Source organism: Ahaetulla prasina, chromosome 6 (assembly GCF_028640845.1).
Source record: "Ahaetulla prasina isolate Xishuangbanna chromosome 6, ASM2864084v1, whole genome shotgun sequence".
NCBI classification, from domain to species: domain Eukaryota; kingdom Metazoa; phylum Chordata; class Lepidosauria; order Squamata; family Colubridae; genus Ahaetulla; species Ahaetulla prasina.
This window is the reverse complement of record NC_080544.1, coordinates 69376574-69401237: the sequence shown is the minus strand read 5'-3', so window position 1 is coordinate 69401237 and position 24664 is coordinate 69376574. Positions and strand designations below refer to the sequence as shown.

The 24664-nt window shown below is 36.8% G+C and overlaps 1 protein-coding gene across 1 annotated transcript in view; it reads right to left on the bottom strand.

Moving 5' to 3' along the window:
• Positions 1 to 1125: 1125 nt before the first annotated feature.
• SLCO2A1 (solute carrier organic anion transporter family member 2A1) overlaps positions 1126 to 24664 on the bottom strand; it is an 82210-nt gene continuing 58671 nt past the window's right edge. The window contains exons 5-14 of the mRNA XM_058188432.1: positions 24514 to 24612; positions 20802 to 20935; positions 19838 to 19916; positions 17622 to 17786; positions 15366 to 15555; positions 13483 to 13639; positions 11774 to 11943; positions 9641 to 9705; positions 7006 to 7129; positions 1126 to 3718 (exon numbers count right to left, since the gene is read on the bottom strand). Coding sequence (XP_058044415.1) covers positions 3598 to 3718; positions 7006 to 7129; positions 9641 to 9705; positions 11774 to 11943; positions 13483 to 13639; positions 15366 to 15555; positions 17622 to 17786; positions 19838 to 19916; positions 20802 to 20935; positions 24514 to 24612 — 1304 coding nt within the window. The 3' untranslated portion in view covers positions 1126 to 3597. The remainder of the gene's footprint in view (positions 3719 to 7005; positions 7130 to 9640; positions 9706 to 11773; positions 11944 to 13482; positions 13640 to 15365; positions 15556 to 17621; positions 17787 to 19837; positions 19917 to 20801; positions 20936 to 24513; positions 24613 to 24664) is intronic.

Below are 24664 nucleotides of genomic sequence, written 5' to 3'. Positions count from 1 at the left end.
GTGTTTTCTCTTTCTCCCATAGGTTCTTCCATTACTGCTGTTACTGTGTTGCACTGCAGTTAGGTGTACACCATGGATGGTTGTTTGGAGAACAGGGCTTTTGTCTTCTTGACATCCGCTTCTCTATTGTTATCTCCTTAGGTTGGTAGCCAGGGCTGTGAACCTTTGTTTAGCAGTGTCTAGGGCTTCAATGGAGTCAGATCCTTTTTTCAATACCTGAGTTTTATTCTTTCTTTTCCTATTTTCAACCTGAGGTTTCCACTTATCTCCCTGACATTACACACACAACCATCTATCCATCCATTTCATATTTCCTGTTCCTCACACCAAAATATGATTTACTGTTATATAAAGCTGGGTTTTTTAAATGTTAAAATAATGGAGATAGATTGTAGTATAATCAAATTACATGCTTTCAAGCAGCAAATGCTTAGAAGAACAGTAGGAAGACATGGGAAGTATAAAATTATGTTATACAACACAATCTAATCTATATGGGTGCAGAGATGCTGCTATTTTGGACTAAATAAATATACAGTTGCCAATCCAGTAAGTTTCTATATAGAAACAGAAAGTATTGCAATTCTTTTAGGCATGTCCTATTTACTTATGTAGCAACAAGTTTAGTTGCATCTTCTTCTCTGATTCAGCAATTCTTGTTCCCAGAAATCTGACTGGAATCTTCTATTGATCTGAATGTAATTTCAGTTCCCAAACCTTCTAAGATCTGCAGATCAAACTATTTGTTACAAATCCAGCTACAAGGAACATTTTTACTTCTATTGCAATAAAATTAGTTTGCTTTTAAAAATGTGTTTTAAACATGTTGTAAAAGCACAAAAAATTGGGCCATGAATGCTTTTTTAAAATGTGATTTAGACATGTTGTGAAAGCACAGAAGATTGGGCTGAATGCATAATGCTATAATTATAAGTGGTGGCTGAAATAATGTTTTAGATGCAGTTTTAGAACCTTGAAAAGGTGGCAAATTATTAGTAGTTTCATATTTTTATTAAACTGAAAACTATTTAACTTTCCTTTCAAATGTCAAAATATTCTTTATGGTTTTCAGATATGTGGATTTTGCAACATATAAAACATGCAATAAGTAACTACTCAACTACTTTGCTTTTAAAACAAATTTATTAAGTATATCAAAAGTGTATGTTGTACATGTGTGTGTTTACAATAGCAACAGAAGGAATGGTACTGCATACTTGAACATAAAAATATAACTCTCCAAACCATTTTCCTATTCAAATTGTACAATTTTATTTTACTATCATAGGGTTCCCAAATAAATGTTAAATTTAGTAGAAACTAGAAATGGGGGGGGGTGTTGTTTGGGTCAACTGAACAGTGAATAATGTTTAAACTCCCATTGCCAACCCAACACTTAAAATTACATCTTCTTATGCCTTGCAAGTTAAAATGAGGCATGTGGTTTTCTTTCACTGGTTCTGTTTACAATATGTATTTCATTTTCTTATTGTTCATAAAACCAAGAATCAGCAAAAAACAAGCTGTACTTTAAATTGCTCTATTGCTCAGCTTTGACATGCAGTATAAGAAAAACAACTCTGAATGTTAAGCATAACAAAATATATCTGTCATAAATCAATGTGCCACTAGGTGGTGGTACAACATTTCTTTATGGTTTTTATTTTTTTTATGCAGATATTTTTTTAAAAAAGGTTTGAAGGAACCACCATATTTATGGAGTTGGAAAATGACCTACACTTTCCTCAAACTTTATAGTTTTGAAAACACATGCAAACAGTTGTTCCCCAATTGTGCACCTCTTTCTTTAAGGCATGCTTCCTAATCAGTTTATTTGCATCTTGCTCTTTAGTGTCCTCAAGAAGAATAGTGAATAGAGCACTCACTTTGATTAAGTGAGTCAAATCTCAAGCAAATATAATGCAGCATAAACTAAACAGCATGTTAGATTTAAGAAGCTTAACAGACTAGGCTCAGTGGCTAAGACACTGAACTTGTCGATCAGAAAGGTCAGCAGTTTGAATCCCTAGTACAGGTCTCCAGCGTGAACAGGGGGTTGGACTAGATGACCTCCAAGCTCCCTTCCAACACTGTTACTGTTACTTTCTCTCTCTGTCTCCCCAAGTACTCTTCTGTTTTGGAAAGTAGGGAAAAGGCCAAAATGACAAGTTTTAAGTTGAAGAGAAAGTAACACGAGAAATGTATTTCTTGATGAAGTAGCATATATTTTCATTACTGTAATTTATTTATTTATTTATTTATTTATTCAAATTTGTATACCGCCCTATCTCCCGAAGGACTCAGGGCAGTTCACAGGCACATAAAACATTTATATACAATTAAAATAACTATTAAAAAACTTATTCTAAAGTTATAGCCGAATATTAAAAATATAAATATAAATCTTAAAACCAAATTTAAACCCCTGTGAATTTAAAAATCTATAAATTTAAAATCTAAATTTAAAATCTAAGCCAGTCCTGCACAAATGAATAAATGCGTCTTGAGCTCGTGACGGAAGGTTCGGAGGTCTGGAAGTTGACGGAGTCCTGGGGGGAGTTCGTTCCAGAGGGTGGGAGCCCCCACAGAGAAGGCCCTTCCCCTGGGCGTCGCCAGACGACACTGTCTAGCTGACGGCACCCTGAGGAGTCCCTCTCTGTGAGAGCGCACAGGTCGGTGAGAGGTATTCGGTAGCAGAAGGCGGTCCCGTAGATAATTGATAGCTATCACATGACTAAATAGATTCATAGAATTAAAATCTGGATTAGTACCATGTCAAAAAATTCCAAAGTCAAACACATTTATGCCTATAGCAACAAGGAGGCTCAAAAGCAGGAAAAATATTGAAAAAAGTGGCTTCTTCAAAATCTGCCAGTAAAAGAAAAATAGTAAGACCAAGTAGAAAAAAGTTTTTCTATTTAAAAGTGTACATGTCATAGCAACTAACTTTATACATCGACAGGGATTTTTATCCGTTCTGGCCTGTATAGAGAAGGAAGTAAAGGAAAGTAGCAAAGGCAAGAGAGAGAGGGCAGACAAGTTGAGATTGCTTCTTCCTTGGTCCTGCCCCTTGGCAAGCCTGGATAATGCCTCAAAGTTGATTGAGTAGAACAGTCCAAGACCCCATAGCCAAATTGGACGATTTCCCCCTGCTAGCAACTTTTAAGTGACTCTTTTCAGTGTAACAGTTTTCACTTGCCATTTCCATTGTTTTGACATAAAAACAAGAGAACCCGTTGTATTCCAAACGTCTGTAAAACTCTGGCCCAGTCTTGAAGATGCCTCTATCACTGTAGGCGGGTGGGGGGTGGGAGGGAAGGGAGAGGGGGGTTCTCTTTAGCTGGTTGTAGGTGTTTTCATTTCAATGCCTCTCAATAAGATGAGTTGGCTGTGTGATCTCTGTTCCACAATACAAATATGTTCCTTTAGCTGGACTACATGCAGCAGAAACTGTTCATGTAGGAGTTCAAGTTCAGCTGCTAATATAAAATGGTGCCTTGTAAAAAAAATATAAAATAAAAGGCACAAAGGCCAAGTTAAGTAAATTTAAACATCATATAAAATGATGCTTGAAGCAGGTCTTGTTGTAGTGTTGAGCTATTCTGGGTCAGCAGCTTTATCTTGCATATTGTATTGCTTGTTCCTCGTCAGCTTCCAGCTAATGAAAGATAATAGCAGAATGCCAATAATTTTGTAGCTAACCTGGAGGCCTAAGAACCTGGAGTAAGAAAGAGAGAAAAAAAGGGAGATCATTTCTTTTGAGATGCAACTTACCACATTTGTAGGGATGCAATAATAAAACTTAGCTGAATGACTGAGAAAAAAAGGAGTCATTTGCAAAACGGATTAAACTAACCAATGCTGAATTTGAAACAAAAAGTTTTGAACTCCAAACAGTTACCCAAGTGGAAAACAAATGTTTCACTGAAACTGGCTATTTCAATAATTTTTAAGTGTTTCAAAATGCTCTGTACACTTCCAAAATGATTCAAGTCAGATCTGAATGCAGAAATATGAACTTCTGTTTCTATGAAAATGGAAACTGGATGTGAGTCTGAACAGTGAGAACAATTAATCCAGTGGATTAAATGGTGAGTGCCCCATCACTGGACGTTTTCAAGAAGAGACTGGACAGCCACTTGTCTTGAATAGTACAAGGCCTCCTGTTTGAGCAGGGGGTCAGATTGGAAGACCTCCATGGTCCCTTCCAAACCTGTTATTCTATGTGATTCTATGTTGTCAAGAAAAAAAAGCAGAAGGTGGTGGGGGAGAGAAACTCCTCTTTAAGGGACAAAAACAGTTTTCCTCCAATAGCTATCCCAAAAGTGTTGTAATATTTCTTTTGGAGAATTAACAAAGAGGTGGAGATAAATAGTAATTTTTCAATCATTTTATGAAGTGGAATGTTACACCTGGCTGTAACAAGTCTTCCAGGATCAAGCTGTCCTGAACTTCCAGATAACTCCTAGTCATATGTTTTTCAAAAAGAAAAAAAATGAGGTTATAAGATAACAGCAGTAATTATAGCGGTGAGGAATTCATAGTTACTTAGTGAAGCAGTTCCTATCATGGCAGATACTGTAAGGGTTAGTATGTATGATTCAGTGTGCCCCAATGTTTTCTGCTGTCTGGAGATCATAAGATGTGCAAGCCAAGTTAACGATTTATTATTATAAAGGCAGGAATATGCTTGCCCCAGACTGGTTTCCATTTTATTTTCATTTTAAGACAAAATTCCTTCCTTGAATCCATATTGCAATCTTCTCAGCCATCAATGATAAGAGTCTCCAATTTCCATTAACTATAAATTGGTACTGCTACATGTGTTGGAACTGCAAGATTTCTGACCATTTATGTCCCATCTAGAGGCAGCAGGTTGGACAGCTCCTCTACCGATGGCTTTGACTCAACTATCTGCACCTTGAGTAGCTGTGGAACTGTGCACTACTATTCGTTCCCCATTCAGTTAGCCCCAGTTAACTGCTCTATTCTAGGAAGGGAAGTCACCTCCACCTTCTAGTTGTTCCTTGGGAAGAAGAATAAAGGAACAAATTGAAAATCAAGATCTTGGCTAAGACTATACTCAACGGATGCTTAATTCACTCCCTAGACTAGTATGCTAGGAAATATCTGAGATTTCTTGTGAGGTGAATCTCCTGACACACCAACGGAACAGTCACTGGAGAATGTAGTAAGAGATGCCAAAGGGCCACTGAAAAGACTTCCTTTGTTACTGATTAAAATTTCAAAGCTTTATTAATGTTGGGGTTACTGGAGTCTTGTTTGGTGGGATGGAAGGAAAGCTCAAGCCATCTGCATCCCAAGGAGGAAATTGCTAATGCACTGACAGCCAAGCTTGTTTTCTTAACTTCAACTAGCCAGAGGCAGGCATGAGTCAAGGGAGAAAGGGTATACAGTATGTCCCTGCCCTTGAGACAGACTTCATAGAACATTACTGGGGATTTCCTGGCAAGGTACATTCCATTTTTTCTTATTTATTTGTGTTAGTCAAATTCTCTATTGAGGTTCTTGGTTGCAAGAGCTTGGCTCCCTTGTAGATGGCAGAAGCTGAGGATCAAGGGGAAGAAGTCCTCATCCTCAAATTAAATCTTTGAGAATATCCTTTCCCAACCAACGCCTTAAAAGGGCCTGCCTGGAAATAGTTATTCAGTGATGAATAGCCACAGCTAGTTCACGTTCATAATGCACAGAAATTCCTATAGCATTCAGTACACAAACATTTCCCCAAAAAGCTAATGTATTTCAAAATCATGCAGGGGGGATGGGTGGCCTTTTCTCATTTTATTCAATAACCCTACCAGACATTTTGAGCACAGGGCGACTGACTGGCAAAAGTCACCCAGTAAACTCTAACTTCAAGTAGGAATATGTATGTGGGTCTTCCTAGACCCAGTAAAATACACTAAAATGGGAGTTCATATATTTTCTCTAAAGCCTGCAACAAATGTGCTTAAAATTAAGTGAAAAAGACAACATTTTTGAGAAGAGAGCAGTATTTTTGCATTAGGATGTGGGGGGGATGTGTCTCTCTCAGAAGAGTGATATAAGGAGATTGTGTTTTCAGAAGAGGCACGTGGCAAAAGTTCTGAGAAAAAGGGATGGGGGAATTCCTGGAAATTTACATGCTTCTCAAAAACCAAGTCAAAACAAGTATGCTCAAACAATTTTGTGTGCATGTATATAAAAATTGTAAAGGAATGCCAAGACATTCACACATTAGGCTCCAGGAGTATAAATAATTCTGTCTCCCCCCAAATAGTACATTTGTTAAGCTGATTAAACAACAACAGCCTTCAGATTCAGCCAATTCAGATGCATAGGTAGATCAACAATCAAAGCACAGGTGGGGTTGGGGGGTTGGGAGGGGATGGGTGGGCTAAACATAAGAAAGGAGAGCCAAGAAGATTCAAGCATCGACCACCTTTGTTCATACATAGTCAGATGCAGAGATAACTGCATCAAAGTCTTTTAAGAGAGAACCAGAGCAAAGCCACATTATGAACAGAAGATTGCTTTAAGCTTTGTAATTATTAATTTTTCATCTTGCAGACTTGTACCCTGATTGCTAAGCACAATACAGAAAATATTGGGCAAATTACTAAATTAGATTATGCTGCAGATACTACTACTACGACTACTACTACTACTACTACTACTAATTTATTAATGGACGTCAGCATTTTTGAAGGGTCCAGTAAGTACTGGCTTTATGATATGATTTAATAACAACAAAAACAACAACAACAACAGAGTTGGAAGGGACCTTGGAGGTCTTCTAGTCCAACCCCCTGCCCAGGCAGGAAACCCTACACCATTTCAGACAAATGGTTATCCAACATTTTCGTAAAAATTTCCAGTGTTGGAGCATTCACAACTTCACAATTTATAGAAGGCAAGCTGTCTATCGGTTTTATCTATCTACCCCAGATAAGAAAAGCCCTTGTCTAATTCACATAGAGAACTATCACTATTCCCATCTCTTACCTGCTGCGGAAGAAGCTATTGTTATAATAATAGCAGGCTCCACTCTTATGGTTGCAGGCTTTCTTCCACCATATGCAGGAAGAGTCAATCAGGATGCCAAAGAGGGTAGGAGCTGGCAACCAGGCTTGAAAAGAAAGAAAGGAAAAAAACCTACTAGTATTGCAGTCAAGTACACAACACTACACATTTTTCACATTCACAAAAACCGCAATGGGCCTACTCAACAAAACCCTTTTATCTGTTAGTTAGATCTCTTCCTAGGGAAAAATAATCCAAGAATCATCTGAATCAAGATTGGATCTGGATTACAATTAATTTAATGTAACAGGTCGTATTATATTTTCAAGGATATGAAAGATCACACTTTGTTGATATTGTTCTCTATTTTGATTTGAAATTACAGTAAAACAAAACAGTAACACTGAAACGTAACAGTAAGATTTTCTCCAAATCCAATAGCAAATGAAAATTATTCCCCTATCTGAAATTATATTTCAGAAATGTGAAAGGTACTAAAATATGAAGAACATGAATTTAAGATAATCTGCATCTGATTTAAAACCCTGGGAGGAAGACATGTGTGGACCTTTGCATATGAATAGTTTTTACCAAAATTATGGGAAGTACAATCGGTTTGCTTTTGTGTAATCAAATTCTCATTTATTGTTCAAAACTTGAGTATATCAGAACATCCATTGTTTTCAATTTTTGATTTATTATTTTTCTTTGTTTTTGGATTATTAAAACTTGTGTTTAACTAATTTCTTCTCCTTTATTTGTTGATTAAAGGCAAATAAAATATTTCATAAAGAAACCTTATCACAGCTAAGTGCAATATGTACATCTAGCCAATGAGTTTCTGAGTTGCCATCTTCTCCATTTAGAACACACTGTTTTCAATAAGTCTTTGGCTCTTTTCTTACCAATCCCAAATCTATACTTGGCTACAACCTTATATTCAGCATAGCAAAGAGAAGGAGAACTTACTTAAGGACTGGTTACTGGTATTGTCCTGGGTAGAAACAGTTATATGTGTGTGAAATGGGAGGAGAACAAGAATTATCCAATTCTCATTATTGGAAGTCTGACTGTTAAGCTAGACCAGGGTAGTCAACCTTTTTATACCTACCACCTAGTAAAATTTTCTAACTGCCCACCGGTTCCACAGTAATGCACCATGTGTCGTCTGTGCATGCCTCTCACACATCGTGGATTGGGTTTGTGGGGGGGCCGCCGGCTACCAGCTCTGCTTGTCTGTTACAGCTGGGTGGTGTGAGGGGACATGCGTGAGCTATTCTAGGACGAGGCTCTTTTGTTTGCGGTCGCACTATAGCGCCATTTAGTTTTACTTACGTAATGTGAACTAAACTTATGCGCGGGCGATACAAATAGTATATTTTCATAAATTTAAATTGTCATGGGGAATTTTATGAAAACTGAATGAAAATGTTTTTAAATAACGCTATGAAAATTTTTTAAAAAGTCAGTTAAATTAAAAAAAAGGAGAGTGCTTCAGTATCGGACAAAACCCCTACCGCTCACCATGAAAGCTGGAACGCCCACTAGTGGGCAGTAGGGACCAGGTTTACTACCACTGAACTAGACACTGGTATTTGGATAATTGAATTTCTAAGGCTGTGACTTTGATTGCATTTGAAGGAAGGTGCAGTCCAACAACATCTAGAGAATGAGAAGTCCTGTTCTGAACTAAATGTCATGTCTTCAAACTAGAATATGGAATTTATGCTCTCAGTCCTATTCATTGTGGCTGATTTTCTAACACTAGATGCAATTCAGTTATGGAACAAACTGTACAGAGAACTCCCTTTTACCTGATAATTGCAAGCATATGGCTAGCCATCCAATTTTCTGGAATTCTTTAATTTGGATTCTTGTACTAAATAGGAGGTTGAACGTAATGGCTTAAATGGGCCCTTGCAATTTTAAAGAGTCTATGGAACCCAAAACATCTGGTGGGCAGAAGTTTCTCAATCCTCATTTTTAAAAAATTCTTCTTGGAAAAAAAATCAGATTTAACTCCTACAATGTTTTTGTCCTGCTCTCCCTCCCCCCTTTTTTTTAAAAATAATCCTTAGTTCATCTTACCTGGAATGGCCATACCAACTACAGTTCACTCAAAGTTACAACGGCACTGAAAAAAGTGACTTATGACCATTTCTCATGCTTATGACTGTTGCAGCATCCCCATGGTCATGTGATTTACATTTGGATGCTTGGTAACTGGTTCATATTTATGATGGTTGCAGGGTCCCAGGGTCATGTGATCACCTTTTGTGACCTTCTGACAAGCAAAGTCAATGGGGAAAACAGATTCACTTAACAACTATGTTACTAATTTAACAACTGCAGTGATTCATTTAACAACTGTGGCAAGAAAAGTCATAAAATGGGGATAAACTCACCTAACAAATTTCATCTAACCAATTTCTCACATAGCAACATAACTTATGGGCTCAATTGTGGTTGTAAGTTGAGGACTACCTGTGCACTTGTCTCATAAAAACCTTCAAATAGTATTACCAACAACCTTTGCATGTTTACGGAGATGCAAATCCCTACTATGTTCAGTGTAGGTTATTGCTTTGTAAATAATTCTAGGATTGATGATACTCACCTAGTAATCTCATCAACAGGAACTGGACTCCAATAGCAAAAGACTTTTCATCATAGGACACCACTCTGTTTAGAATCAAAATACAGTAAAGTATGTCAGAAAACCAGACAGGGAGAGCAATGATTTGTTCTTGCTCTGGGAAAAAAAGCTTGATGATGATTATGAATGGTTGTGGAACAGCTATAATGAATTAGTTACATATTTATTTAGCATATGGCATGTTATTTTTTAAAAAAATAATTTTTATTGAGTATTTTACATTTTTAAAACCAAACATACAATAACAAAAACAAGAGGAAACAAAAACAAAAACACATACACTTACATCAAACATTAAACTACGGTACTAACAACAGATATATACAATTTTACAACTTGCAGCATCGACTTTGTCTTTACTCTTAACTTTTATCTTCCTGCTCCTTCTCTTTATTTTTAAATATTCATAATTAACCTTTTTGTAAGCAGGGTCATTATTTACATTTATATACAGTGTATTAATATCAAATTTCACTTTATATTCTTACTTCTTAATTTGATTTCTGTTTTCTAACCATGTATAAAACCTGTTCCACACTTTGTAATAATCTCAGTTGTCTCTTTCTTTGATTTCCATCATTAATTTGTCTATTTTGATGCATTCAAGGATTTTTTAAATTATTATTTCTTCCGATGGTGTATTGGTCGACTTCCACATTTGCGCTAGAGTGATTCGAGCCGCCATTAGAATATGCAATATAATATAATACAGACTTTTTTCCATTTTTCTATCAATCATTCCTAGGAGGAACATCTCCGGTTTAAAATCCATCCTTTGGAGTGTAATCTCTTCCAACCACCCTTTAATTTTGTACCAAAATTTCCTCACCTTAGGGCACATCCACCATATGTGGTAGTATGTCCCTAGTTTTTGACCACATCTCCAACATTAGGGTGATAGGTTGGGGTACATTTTTAGCATATGGCATGTTATACATGGACTAGCAATATATATTAACATTTTACCTAGATTAATAAAACACAATAAAATATAAATGTTAAAAAGTTCTCTGTTGAAATACCAATGTCAAGGCCATCTAGCCATTGAAGCGCAGCATCGTTTATATTAAAAAAAAATCAGATACTGGACTGGTATATGCTCATCTTACAGTCGGTCACAATGTGATCTACAGTTTGACGAGGGATGTAGCAGTCACATTAAGGGGAGGATAGGTAAAGGTAAAGGTTCCCCTCGCACATACATGCTAGTCGTTGCCGACTCTAGGGGGTGGTGGTCATCTCCGTTTCAAAGCCGAAGAGCCAGCGCTGTCTGAAGACGTCTCCATGGTCATGTGGCCGGCATGACACAACGTCAAAGGCGCACGGAACGCTGTTACCTTCCCACCAAAGATGGTCCCTATTTTTTCTACTTGCATTTTTACGTGCTTTCGAAACTGCTAGGTTGGCAGAAGCTAGGACAAGTAATGGGAGCTCACCCCGTTACATGGCAGCACTAGGGATTCGAACCGCCGAGCTGCCAACCTTTTGATCGACAAGCTCAATGTCCTAGCCCCTGAGCCACTGTGTCCCTTAAGGGAGAGGATACTATGCCCTATTTATACAGAGAGTCCCAGCAGATGCTGTGTGAGGTGCAAATCTTATTCAGAATTGTCCAGTGCTGATGTGGTAGTTCAAAGCTTGACACCTTTCTTTGTGCAGTTATTTATATGTCTTCCTACCATAAGTCTGGGTGTTCAGTGACCTGTTTGGCTTTAGTTGTTTAGTTATTTAGTCACATAAAAAGAGGGTTAAAATTGAAAAGAAAAATATTTCTGGTGGCAGTACTCCATAATTCTATACTTTGTAAAATAAGACCAGGTGAAACCTAATCTCTCTTACTTTTAGAAGGCACCTGGCTCCCCTGCTGATGGTTAGACTTCAATTTCAAGGTATTTCAGCAAATACTGGTTCAGGAATTTTGGAAGTTGATTCAAGTATCAGTAAAGCATACAGATTGGGAAAAGCTGTATGAAAGCATATCAAGGTTTTAGATTTCTTTTATTTGATTCCATATTGCTATGCTACAGTTGGCATTTGTGTTTATTACAAATGTATTGCATTGGACCAACTACTAATGCCTTAGCCCCTTCTTACCGTAACACCATCATGTAGAGAGGGTTGTGAGATAGACAGGCAATCAATGCAGAAAATGAGATGATTAATATAACAGGTAATAACAAATGGGCACAGCTAACAGAGCAAGATCCAGTTTTTGCTGAAGATTGTCCATTCTTGGTGGAGATACAGGAGCAATTTGTGTAGATCTAGTTGAAAGAAAAGAAGGGAAATCAATCTCAGGAAATCAATTCACTGCACGATCAGACCATAGGTCAATGGTAAAGCATCACAATCAGAAGTACTCAGGTTCAATCCCAGGCTTTTCTAGCTGAAAGTTCAAATGTTAGTAACCCTCTGTCCTAAATGCTCAATTGGTCAGAATGTACAACACTGAATAAGCAAATAGTTTGATACAATATAAATCAGTTGCCAATGATTCATGGCTTAATTACTTCATGTCCAATTCACTGTTTGCTGCTGAGAGAATTGTGAGTATATGTTTGAAGGAAAAGGGAAGTTTAGCTGTAGTACTACTCTAGTGTTATAGACATTGTATGCACATTTAAAATTATATATTGATATTATATTAGTGACCCACTTTCTGAAACTTTAGAGCAGGAATTAATAAAAACAAGTATCTAAGTAGATAAATAAATTAAAAAGTACAGTGCTGATACTGCATCTTAAGCAAATAGCTTTGATCACAAAAAGCAATTTTAAAAGTAAAGCAGGACTTCTAAAGCTAACTTAGATTTTAGCTTCTGCAATTCTTGAAGTAGGTATGAAAACACAATTAATAAACAGCAGATATTATAAGAAGGCTGTTTAGCACATCAGTATAAAATCTGTGGTCTCAGCTCTATAAAAAGGTAAATGTTTCCCTGTCAATCATGTGTGACTCTAGGGCATGGTGCTCATCTCCATTTCTTGGCTGAGGGAGCCAGCATTGTCCGAAGACAATTTCTGTGGTCATGTGGTCATCATGGCTATACACCAAAGGCACACTAGAAGGCTTTTACCTTCTTACTGAAGTGGTACTTATTAATCTATTTGCATTTGCATGCTTTCAAGTCCAAACATTATTATACACTGTAATTTGTATTACGACAAGGAAGAAATGATTAAATACATGGACAATAAACATATTTACAATACTTTAATTTACTGATCTGAGGCTAAATTTTAATTTAAACAACAAATTCAACTTTGTTTTGGCCTGACCCATTTTTAAATGGAGTGTCCCTTTTCACCATAAAAAGGGTTAAAATTACCTTTAAAATTATCTGGCCTGAAAAAAAATTGTTTACTTCTGTTTGAGAATGATTATAGATATGAAGAGATATTAAAGAAATTCCTTTTAAATAAATAGGACAGGATTCATATTAAACCTGGGGGACATTAAAAAGCTGGGTTTTGTTTTGATACTACTAGCAAAGCCATCTTATTGTACTACCAATCATGTATCTTTTATTATTTATGCTGAATAATGGTATTCCTTCAATTTTTTTCTTGAGAAGTATATTTTTTAAATTAAAATAATCAGAATCAAGACTGAGATTCTCTGCATGAAAAGCACATATTCTGAGTAATGAATCCTGCTCTAACATTATCATTAAAGAGAAAGAACTTGAAATTCCTGTAGAATGCATGGCATACTGCCTTCCTTATCTACAAGTGATTTCGCCATATTCCCCACCCTGTCTATATGATGAGTGAGAGATAGATTTGAATCCTTAACCTCTTACAATTCCAGATGTTGAAGAATTAGAGAAGAAACCAGTACAGCCAGCATGGCAGGGAGAGAGGTACTCAACACCATCATCTCCACAGACTGGATGGAAGAGATACTTTGAGCAGGAGCAACGAAGGTTACATGGATCTTGTTCTGGGGAACTTGATGTACTGCCAGAAAACAAGGAGACAAAATAACATGGAACAAATGAGTGAAATGTGTTTTCTTGAGTGGACTGGTGATTCCCAGCCTGTTATTTTTGGGTTCTTGCCATCTTGAACCTGGGCCTATCGCTGTCTGAAGGTATTGCTAACATTGTTTAGTTAAATAATATAATTATCACACATGCAGAAAACATGTGTAGATAATTTGGAGAGCAATTTATTTGGTTTTGTGAAATAATCTATCTGATACAAACCTGTCAGTAGAAATCAAGTGGAAACCAAGGGGGAAAATGTCAAAATGATATTGGAATTAAAATGGAAAAGCTTCTTAAGGTACATTCTCAAGGCATAATTGCATTCTTACAAATCTCTTTTTGAATTGGATCCCTCATTCCCCCCCAAATTATGAACTTCGACCAATGACAATTTAACATTATGAATCAATGGAACACATTAGCTAACCTTTCTCGAGAACTAAGAGTGGAGCCACTTTCATTATAAGCATAGATCATATATTCTATTAGTGAGCATTTATCTTTCTAAAATATCAGAGGGAATGCTTACTAAATATTGGGATTTGCTTGAAATTCTTCTGGGAAAGAGCTTATAATCTTTTGAATGAATAAGATTTCCATCACTTTAGCTTCTCTACGCTCAAGTTCTTGGAAGAGTTAATGAAAGCTGATACAGTTAGTTCTCGATTTACAGCCATTCGTTTAGTGACCGTTCGAAGTTACAATGGCACTGAAAAAAGTGACATGACTATTTTTCATACGATCCCCATAGTCATGATGGTTGCAGTATCCAGAGTTATGTATTCACCTTTTGAGACTTTCTAATAAGCAAAGTCAATGGGGAAGCCAGATTCACTTAACAACCGTGTTACTAACTTAACAAGTACAGTGATTCACTTAACAACTATGGCAAGTAAGGTTGTAAAATGCGGCAAAATTCATAATTTGGAGCTTTTTGCAGTATTATAAGACCAGAGCTACTAAATTGGGCCAAAAATTCATGTGAGTAGTTTACCATGGGAGTTACTGGGATATTCACAGGCAGAGCATGGACACTAACTCTCTTGCTGGTTATCTCAAAGCAATTTGCATTAACTGCCTTTGTATCCTGGAACTGGGAAGACCAACAGCCATCCTAACTGACAGTTATAGCTATCATTTCCCTCTACTTATCTTTTAAAGCCATCTAAAATAGTGGCAATTCCACCTAATTCCGTAACTTAATTATGGGTAGTCTGAATAAGCACTCTATGAAAAAGAGTTAATCCCAAACATCACACAGTGCCAGTGATGTATAGCCCCATAGGCTAGATATATAGTCTCCATAGAAAGGAGATTTGTAAGCATCATTGGAAAATACAAGTCAGAATAGCAAAAACAATAAAACTACAGCAAAACACTGGCTAAAGAATCCGTTTCAGAGTTTAGCACTTAACTCAGTCTGTGGGGCAAGGCTGAGGGAAAGAAGGGGGATAGGATAGGATAGGCTTCTGTGGAACGGCTGAGGGAGAGAAGGGGAGAGGAGAGGCCTATTGTAACGGCTCATTAATTTTCAAGCTGTAAGTGTCGATTTATCAAGCCCAATCACATAGTTTTGTAGCGGAGCACGGGTATTCAGCTAGTTCGTGATAAAGAGAAATCTCTGTGCCATGATTTTATAGCACTATGTTCTACTGGTAGTTGCCATAGAGTACTGCCAGAAGAGTAGAGCATATTACCTGGACAGATGAATTCCAGCCACGGTCTGTGAAGAGCAGCCCATAAAAAAGAGTGGAAGATAGCAAAGGATGGAGAAAAGTAACACCACAATGGTGAAACGTGGGATTATTTTGAGTGAGAAAGCAAAACGTTTCATGATGAATCCTCCAAAGAGCATCCCTAGTGCAGCTGAAGGTAAATTCACAGCTCCTATAAAGGAAAGGAAGGGGTTGAGTTACATATCTTTAACAATTGGAAACAGTGCTACACAACTGAAGATAAAAATCTCTTGAAGGGAACAGGATGAAATCAGTCTTAAAATTGGTAAAAAAGGGATTGCATGTTCTTTTTGTATAATAAATTGTGAAGATTGGATAATCAATTCAGTTTCCTAGCTATTGCACTTTGAAATTCCTACTGAGATTTTTTTTCTGCATACACATCTGAAGGAATCCTGCATCTTGCACACTAAAAATCCAGGAAAAGGTAGACAATTTCTACAGGAAAGGCAACTGCAAAACAGGAATAGGCAAGTCTTTTGCAAAGAATACAGTGCTTCTATTTACCCTTCCAGAGTTACAGGTAGTTCTACTTGTTTTCATGACATTAGTAGAAGTTGATGAAGCAAAAGTGCCAGCCCTTCACTTGGATTTCATAGGACTTCTTTTGGGTATTGATGAGCTAAATTGTTGGTTTGCCTCTTTAACTCTTTTCAAAGGAGGAGAAAATACATGCATGGATTTTTGTTTTAAAGATGTGAAATGGAAACTTTAAGGTTTTGCAAATTAAAACATTCATGCAGTACCTTCAATCCTACCCCCCTCCTTCATAAAACTTAAATGAATAGATAAATATTGATGCTCTTCACTTCAAAAGTGACTTGGGAAAGTACAAGTGGTTGCTGTAAGGTGCAGGCAACATATGCATGTAAGCCAAGGGAATAATGACATTGTCTCCTTCCAACATAACATTCCCAATGATAGGGAAAACAGTGAACATGCTCCTGTCATTAAACTAGTTCACTGCTGCCACATGGCAAAAGAGGAGCAGTACTGAGCCAATTATTTCTTTTCACAGTAATAGCAACAGCAAGAGAGCCCTAGGCTCTAACCTCCTATGCAGTATCTATTTGATGTATAGAAGGACGTTTGATTTATCATAGGGATATTGAGTTATCAGGGGTCCTTGGTGCTTTCTGAATCTGGTTGTTTTCTTGCACATGTTTCATTATCCAAACTAGGTAACCTCATCAGTGCTACGAAGAAGTGAGCACCAAAGATCCCTCATTTCAACCCTCAGCTAGAAATATCTTCTTTTATCGATATTGTTTACATTTTGTTTACATTTACATTTGTTTATGTAAATGTAAACAAATATTGAGGTATTTTATCCATTTAATTCAAAGCGCCTCTTAACTATTTATGGCAGCAATACAGGCCTCAGAGGTGCAGTTGTACAGCCACTATATTTTTTTTAAAAAAATAACAAACGTAGATATAAAAGGAAGGATTTTGGATGGATTGGCAACTAGAATGCGTAGAAAAGCTTGATAGTCACCTGCAACCACTCTACTGCAGATGCATTCAGAGCAATATTCTTGGTAAGAGAATTTTTGACGTTAGACATAAAAAAAGCATGGTTTCAGCCTGACGTATTTTAAGATTTATTAAATCAAGCTTCAACTTCTAATTTTCATTGCCCTCAATTTAGTGCTGTTAACAGATAATTTGTTAACAGATATTTGATGGCATACTTTTGGCAGCCCACAGAAGATTATTTGCTAATTTTTCTATACCTTCCAATTTATTTATTTATTTATTTGTCACAACAGTATATATAAGCATAAGCATGAAATAACTATACAATATATAAGCATATATATAAGCATAAGTATAAAAAAACCTATACGAATTGGATACAATCAAAGGGGACATTGGGACAGGAATGGTAGGCACCTTGGTGCTCTTATGCATCCCTTACAGATCTCTTAGGAATGGAGTGAGGTCAGTAGTAGATAGTTTTTGGTTAAAGCTTTGGGGATTTTGGGAAGAGACCACAGAGTCAACTAGTGTATTCCAGTCATTAACAACTCTGTTATTTCTCTGTTATTTCTCAGATTAGATTTTCAATTTCAATACTGTGGTTGCTCTCTAGTGCCTTATTGACGAAATGAATATGGAGAATTACCTAAGCACTCTGTTCAAGTAGCCAGTGCTTTGTTCTCAAAAAGCCTCAGCCACTATCTCAAATTAGATGAGTTATTCTAGTTTTCTCACCAATGAGGAAGTTAGCATAAGAGGAGGTAACACCAAATTGTTTTTCCAAGTACTTGTTGAGGAAGGTAGCAAGCCCAGCAAGAATAGAGGAGAAGCTGCATTGTGTCAAGACCAACAATATGAAGAGTGGATTGAGGAGCAGTTTTAAGAAGCCTTGTGGGAACTCTGAAAATAAAAATAGAAGAGTATGAAGTTTAGAAAAAGAAAAGGGCTTCAGGACATGGGTACACCTAAGGAATTATTATAGCATCTATATTAAGGATGTCAGTTGCAACAAGAAGATCAATTCTTAAGCTAGGTCTACCTGGTGTCTTGAGCTTAAATGAACTCCAGAGGATGGTAGAGGACAAAAACGTTGTCCATGGGGTCACAATGGCTCGGGCACGACTTTGCAACTAACAACAACAACCTGGTGTCTATTCTTAAAGATGCTTATGCTTTCCTAGACTAAGGTTCCCCAATCTGATATTCTTCAGATGTGTTTAACTAGGTGAAAATGTAGGGTTGAAGGCCAACATATCTGGAAACCACTAGACTGGAGAAGACCGGGCTTGACTTGATTTGGGTTTAATGGCTTTCTGCTAAATGCTCATGGAAAAAATATAAGACAAGAGCTCTTTAGAATCTTTTTTCCTTCTTTGTCTTCTTTCCCCTCCATCTCACAATAGTTCTAAAGAAGTATATAAGATAACTAACACAGATAACATTTACTCATACTTTCACTGTCTTATGTTCAGAGTTATCTCTGAATTGTAGTCTAAGAGACTTAAGTCTAAAATTCTCAAACTATTAAGGCACATATCTCATTCAGAGCTATATTTCTCTACCTTGTGAACTTTTCTCTATGCTCATCAAGTAAAAGTCAACAATCAAAATCAATATCAACAAAGTATACAATTACTTTTGGAAAACAAGCTCAGATGGGAAGAAGGAGCCAAGGTTATAGAGTAAATCTCTAAGATTAGCTCTCTGTATCTCAGCAGAAACTTCAAACTCAGATGTCGTATGGAAAGTTTTCAGATTAAACTTTTTTCCATTCAATCATGTCTGATTCTTGGAAACTGCCTGGACATGTCCCTGCAATTACTTGGCAAGTGACCCCACCCCCCGATGTAGTTTGCCATTTCTAGCTTCCTAGGACTGGCTTTGTGCCAAAACTGGGACTAGAATTCAAAATCTTCCAGTTTCAAGTCTTATTCTTTAGCATGCAAAATTAGCTCAATTAGATTTATCTTATACGGGTGGTCCTTGACTTACAACAATTTAGTGATCATTCGAAGTTACAATGGCACTTGAAAAAGTGATTTATGACCATTTTTCACACTATAACCGTGGCAGCATCTCTATAGTCATGTGATAAAAATTCAGAAGTTTGGCACTTGATTCCTATGATTGATTTATGATGGTTGCAGTGTCCCAAGATTATGTGATCACCTTTTGTGACCTTCTGACAAGCAAAGTCTACAGGGAAGTCAGATTCACTTAATAACCATGATACTAACTTAACAAGTACAGTGGTTCACTTAACAACTTTGGCAAGAAAGGTCATAAAATGGGACAAAATTCATTTAATGGCTGTCTTGCTTAGCAACAGAAATTTTGGGCTCAATTATGGTCGTAAGTCAAGGACTACCTGTATATTATAAAAAGTCATGTGCATATACATTAGCTTACAATGTAACTGAACATTTTACTTAGAAATGAGATTTCTATTTTGAAAAAAAAAACAACCTATTAGAACATATGTGCCAAACAGCTGAGTTGGAACTAGTAAACTATTTTGTAAGATGTAAGGTACAGTATGCCTAAATGATTATTAGAGCATTTTTTTCAATCATATTTCATTCAGTGTGCAGTATCTATTGTCTATTGGAGTAGACTTTGAAATTCCTCTACCAGCTAGGCCAGCTACTATGATGTCACCTAAAAACGCTGAAAGATGATTAGATGGCTAACTCAAATCATAATAGAACGAGTAAGAAATAAATAGCTATTTTTAGTTATCCTACTTTTCAATATTGCTACAAAAATTGAATGAAATCTGGTATGGGTTGACTTGAACTGTCCAAACAATTAATCCATATTAAACTTACAAATATGAACAGGATGGTTGTTATTGTACATATTTTGTTGTTTCCCCCCTAAATAGGTATAATTATTTAGCAAAACAACCATTTACTTTTACTGGAAATACACTTTCATTAAAATCACTTTACTTTTGATAAAAACCATCAGGGACTCTTCCTCTGCCTTTGTTTTCTCAATCTTCTTCAGGATATCTGCTTCAGATGCTTCCTGATGGAAGAGAAATTTAAAAAAAAAAAAAAAATCACTGCTGGGGACCCAGTGAATTTTTTTCCAGGTTCTGTTTTAAAGCATTACCACATTTTTGGGACTCCTCATGAAAACCTGAAATTGCCAGGAAGGACTATTAAGAAGCGAGTAGCAGAAAGCAAAAGTTTAATGTGATGGAAAAAGATGAATGAAATAAGGCTTTTTAATGTAAGAAAACAGAAGGTCATTTGGAAGGTCATGGAATATAGAGTAACAAAGAGTTACTGAAACTGCAGCATGTCCAAAATGCCGTATCCAAGCTTATTTTGGAAATCTGGTGGCCTTGTACAACACTGGCTGCATTGGCTTCCAGTTGCCTTCCATGTCAAAATAAATTTGTTTTATTTATAAAATCCTATATGGCTTTAGAATAGAATAGAATAGAATTTTATTGGCCAAGTGTGATTGGACACACAAGGAATTTGTCTTGGTGCATATGCTCTCAGTGTACATAAAAGAAAAGATACGTTCATCAAGGTACAACATTTACAACACAATTGATGATCAATATAAATCATAAGGATTGCCAGCAACAAGTTATAGTCATACATTACTAACATGTAGTATCATTTTTATCTTTTCATTATCTCTAGATCTATTGTTTTCGTTATGTATATCAAGATGTTTGTCTATGAATTTAATTCATATATTAAAATAACCAGAGCAGTTTCAGGACAGTAAAAAAAGAGAGTTTATAATTTTTTAAAAAATTGCTAAATAATCATTTCCCACTGACAAAGTGGAAGTAAATTGGTATTCTTCTCTTATGTAACATGCTATATTCCATTATGGATAGGACACTGGCAATTTAGCAAGATCGTCTCCAATCCAATACTTGAGACTTACCTTCCCTTTCAGCATATATCGAGGGAAGAAGAAATAGGGAATGGAACAGAGTAGCAAACAACCAGCAGCAACAAGAAGACCCAACCACCATGCGCCAATCCAACGTGGGTCACTTGGGGTCAAGTTTACATCCTCTAAGAGACATAAGGGAAAAACAAATCACAAATATCAAGAAGTGAAGTCATCAGACCAGACTTCTAACCTGGCATTTTTCAAATGTACTGGATCTGCAATTCCCCGAATTGTCAGGAAGCATGACCCATAGTCACCTTGTGAATTGTAATCCCATTGTATCTGGAAGGTACCAGATTGGAGAAATCTGCATTAAGCAATTTGTTACCAAGAAGCTACATTACAATTCTGCCAATATGTAAAATATGATCCTTCTTGTTCAGTGGCCAAATGCCATGAATTTCAAATTATTTCTATTGTTAGGAGCTATTTTCTCAGAAACCAATCCATCCCAGGATTTCTTTAAAAAAAAAAAGCCAGCAATGCTGTCAAATTTGATCTGTGGTAGGGGTGAAATGCTACCAATTTGCTTTTTTTACCGATTCAGGCAAATCAGTAGTGATAAAAACTACCGGTTCCCATGAACCGATAATAATAAAAAAAAAAGCTACCGGTTCGGGTGAAACGGCAGTTTAAAAAGCTACTGGTTCGGGCGAACCAGTATTTCTGAGAATCTGACAGGGTTTAGCTTTGCTAGAAAATCCATGCCACAGCTGATCCCCCCCTCGCTGTTCTACTTACCTTCCCAAGCCTCCTTTTGGCGCGTACTGCGCATATGCGCGCATGCACAGAGCATGCTTTTGGTGTGCACTGCGGATGTGTTTGGCGTGCAGTGCGCATGCGCGGCCAGAGAACCGGTAACAAACCGGTTCATATTTCACCACTGATCTGTGGTCCTGTTTCCCATCCCCCCTTCTTTAAAGTTATGGTCAACCACAATTATCTATTATTCAGTAATCCTCTAATGGAATTGTGAATAAAGAAGCATAAGTAATGGGGAAACTGAAAGAAAACCTATCTATAGGACCGGGTACCAAATATGAACTACTGGTGAGGTAGAAACTTAGTAGTATCACATGGTGAAAGGCATTTGTTTAAAATACAGACTTTTAACAGTCTACACCTGAAATGTGAGGTTCAGGGAGCTAATGTGGCATGTCGGATTCACTTGTGGAATTGCAGTATTTATTATAGAAACCGTTCTATTAAAAAAAAAATTCTAGACACTTGATGATTTTTTAAACTTATAGCCAACAATATAAATAGTCAACATAGCTGGAAATATTAACTGGCCTTTCTCTGAAAAGAATATAATTAGAGCAGCTTTCTTAATAGGGCCAACATTTGGGGCCACTATTCTCCTGGGATCTTAGAGAAGAGACTTCAAATCAGTGTATTTTGAGAGCGGACATCCTCCCAGCAGGAGGTCTTGCTTCAAACAGGCCGCAGATCACTGAAGCTGGCATAGAAAGTGTCGCTCCACATTGTTAATGAGCAGGAAGGAATAAATAGCAATCTTCAGACTTTTCCAGCTCTGTCCAGGTTTCCTGTCCTTTAGCATTAAAAAGCATGCAGACAAGAAGAGCCCACACCCCATTTAGACAATGGTATAACTTTCCTGGATGTGACTAGCTCACTCAAAATTAGGTGACATAATTAAGGGGCAACTTGATGACCCCCACCCTGTTAAAGACCTTGGAGTTTTTATATCAAATGATCTAAGTGCCAAAGCTCACTGCAACTACATCGCAAAAAAGGCTTTAAGACTTGTAAACTTAATCTTGCATAGTTTCTTCTCCAGAAACACTACTCTACTAACCAGAGCATATAAAACATTTGCTAGACCAATTCTTGAATACAGCTCTCCTGTCTGGAACCCATACCTCATTTCGGACATTAATACAATTGAGCGTGTCCAGAAATATTTTACAAGAAGAGTTCTCCACTCCTTTGATTACAACAAACTACCTTATGCCACCAGACTTGAAATCCTGGATTTAGAAAATTTAGAACTTCGCCGCCTTTGACATGACCTGAGTTTAACCCATAGAATCATCTGTTACAACGTCCTTCCTGTTGAAGACTACTTCAGCTTCAATCGCAACAATACACGAGCACACAATAGATTTAAGCTTAATGTGAACCGCTCCAATCTTGATTGCAGAAAATATGACTTCAGTAACAGAGTTGTTAATGCCTGGAATGCACTACCAGACTCTGTGGTCTCTTTCCAAAATCCCCAAAGCTTTAACCAAAAACAATCTACTATTGACCTCACCCCATTCCTAAGAGGTCTGTAAGGGGCGTGCATAAGAGCACCAATGTGCCTACCGTTCCTGTCCTAATGTCCCCTTTGATTGTATCCAACTCCATATAGTTATTACATACTTATGATTATATATATGCTTATATATCATATAGTTATTTCATGCTTATGCTTATATATATTCTTGTGACAAATAAATAAATAAACTAATGAAAAGAAATCCATTGCTACTTCCCGCTCTCAGCTCATTTATTTACTTAATATAGGACAAGATGTCAGCAACCATTCTGAAATTCCAGTCTGCCTGGATGTCTTTCGCATGGGGATCTAAGAAAGAAATCTGTGGACTGACAGAAAGAACCCTGTGTAACCCAGACTTTACACACACACACACACACACACGTAACTGAAGTCTGTACCTTCAGATTTACAAAATTCTGTTAATTAGCTTTATTATTAGCATAATTAGTTAATTCTGTTAGCCATTCTGTTAGCCTTACAATAAAGTAGAACTGATTCATCAAGTTATATTTTCTGTCTGATTTACCTGACTTCACAAACTTTCTGTGCTACTTTTAACTGCCTGATCAATTAGGGCAGATCCTTTCTAAGTTTCTTCCTCTGACTGTTAAGCCACTGGGGGCTCCTGCCTTTCTTCTCTGATTCTTTGCTATGCAGCATCTTTTCCCCTCATTTCCCAAGGAAATCCACATGTTGCATTACACTTACTATAAGCTTATAAGTCCAAATTCTTAATTAAATGCATATTTGACAAAACCTATTATATTAAATGTGAATTTCTCCCTAGAAATCCCATGATAAATAATAGAGATGTATCAAGAAATAATATTATGGTTAGATCAGATAGGGGAGAATGGGATAAGAAAAGATGGAAGCCCATCTCTCCATTCAAGGGATCCATCTTGACACGTGGTTTTTGTAAATTTGATCTGAAACCTTGGCAACACATCACATGCCTATTATCCATAAATACACAATAATATCTCATTTGAAGCATTATTCAAGCCAGATTAGCTTATATATGCATATCCAACTGACTGTCAGCTTCAGTTGGATATGCGTGGGAAAGTGGGGGGGGGGGGAAAGTGGGAAAGTACTTTATTATGTGACAACAAAATTACCTCCTCCCAATTTGTTAATATTCATATAAACAATATTCTAATAATATTCTATTAAACATATCTACATACTTCCTACTGTTTCTGAACATCTATTTACAAGAAGGCATAAATGGCTTTTTGCTTCAAGAACAAAGAACCACAGAATTTCACAATGTCTCAAAAATATGTCTGCAAGTGGCAAATGGAGACAGGAACATATTCTGAGTGATTGTATCTTAATTTCCAGGTCACTGGTTATTCAAAGCTTATGAGTGAGAGCTCATGGCTTCCCTAAATTAGACCAAACACTTACTCAGGCTAACCTGTCCAAAATCCACAAAGATCTTCAATGCTGCAGAGCCAAGTAGGTAGCCAAAAGCTGGACCAAATACTGAGATGGAAAATAAGATTGCTGAAAAGAAAAAAATTAAAAAAGTGGATTATTTTGAGTGGTATATTTTTTT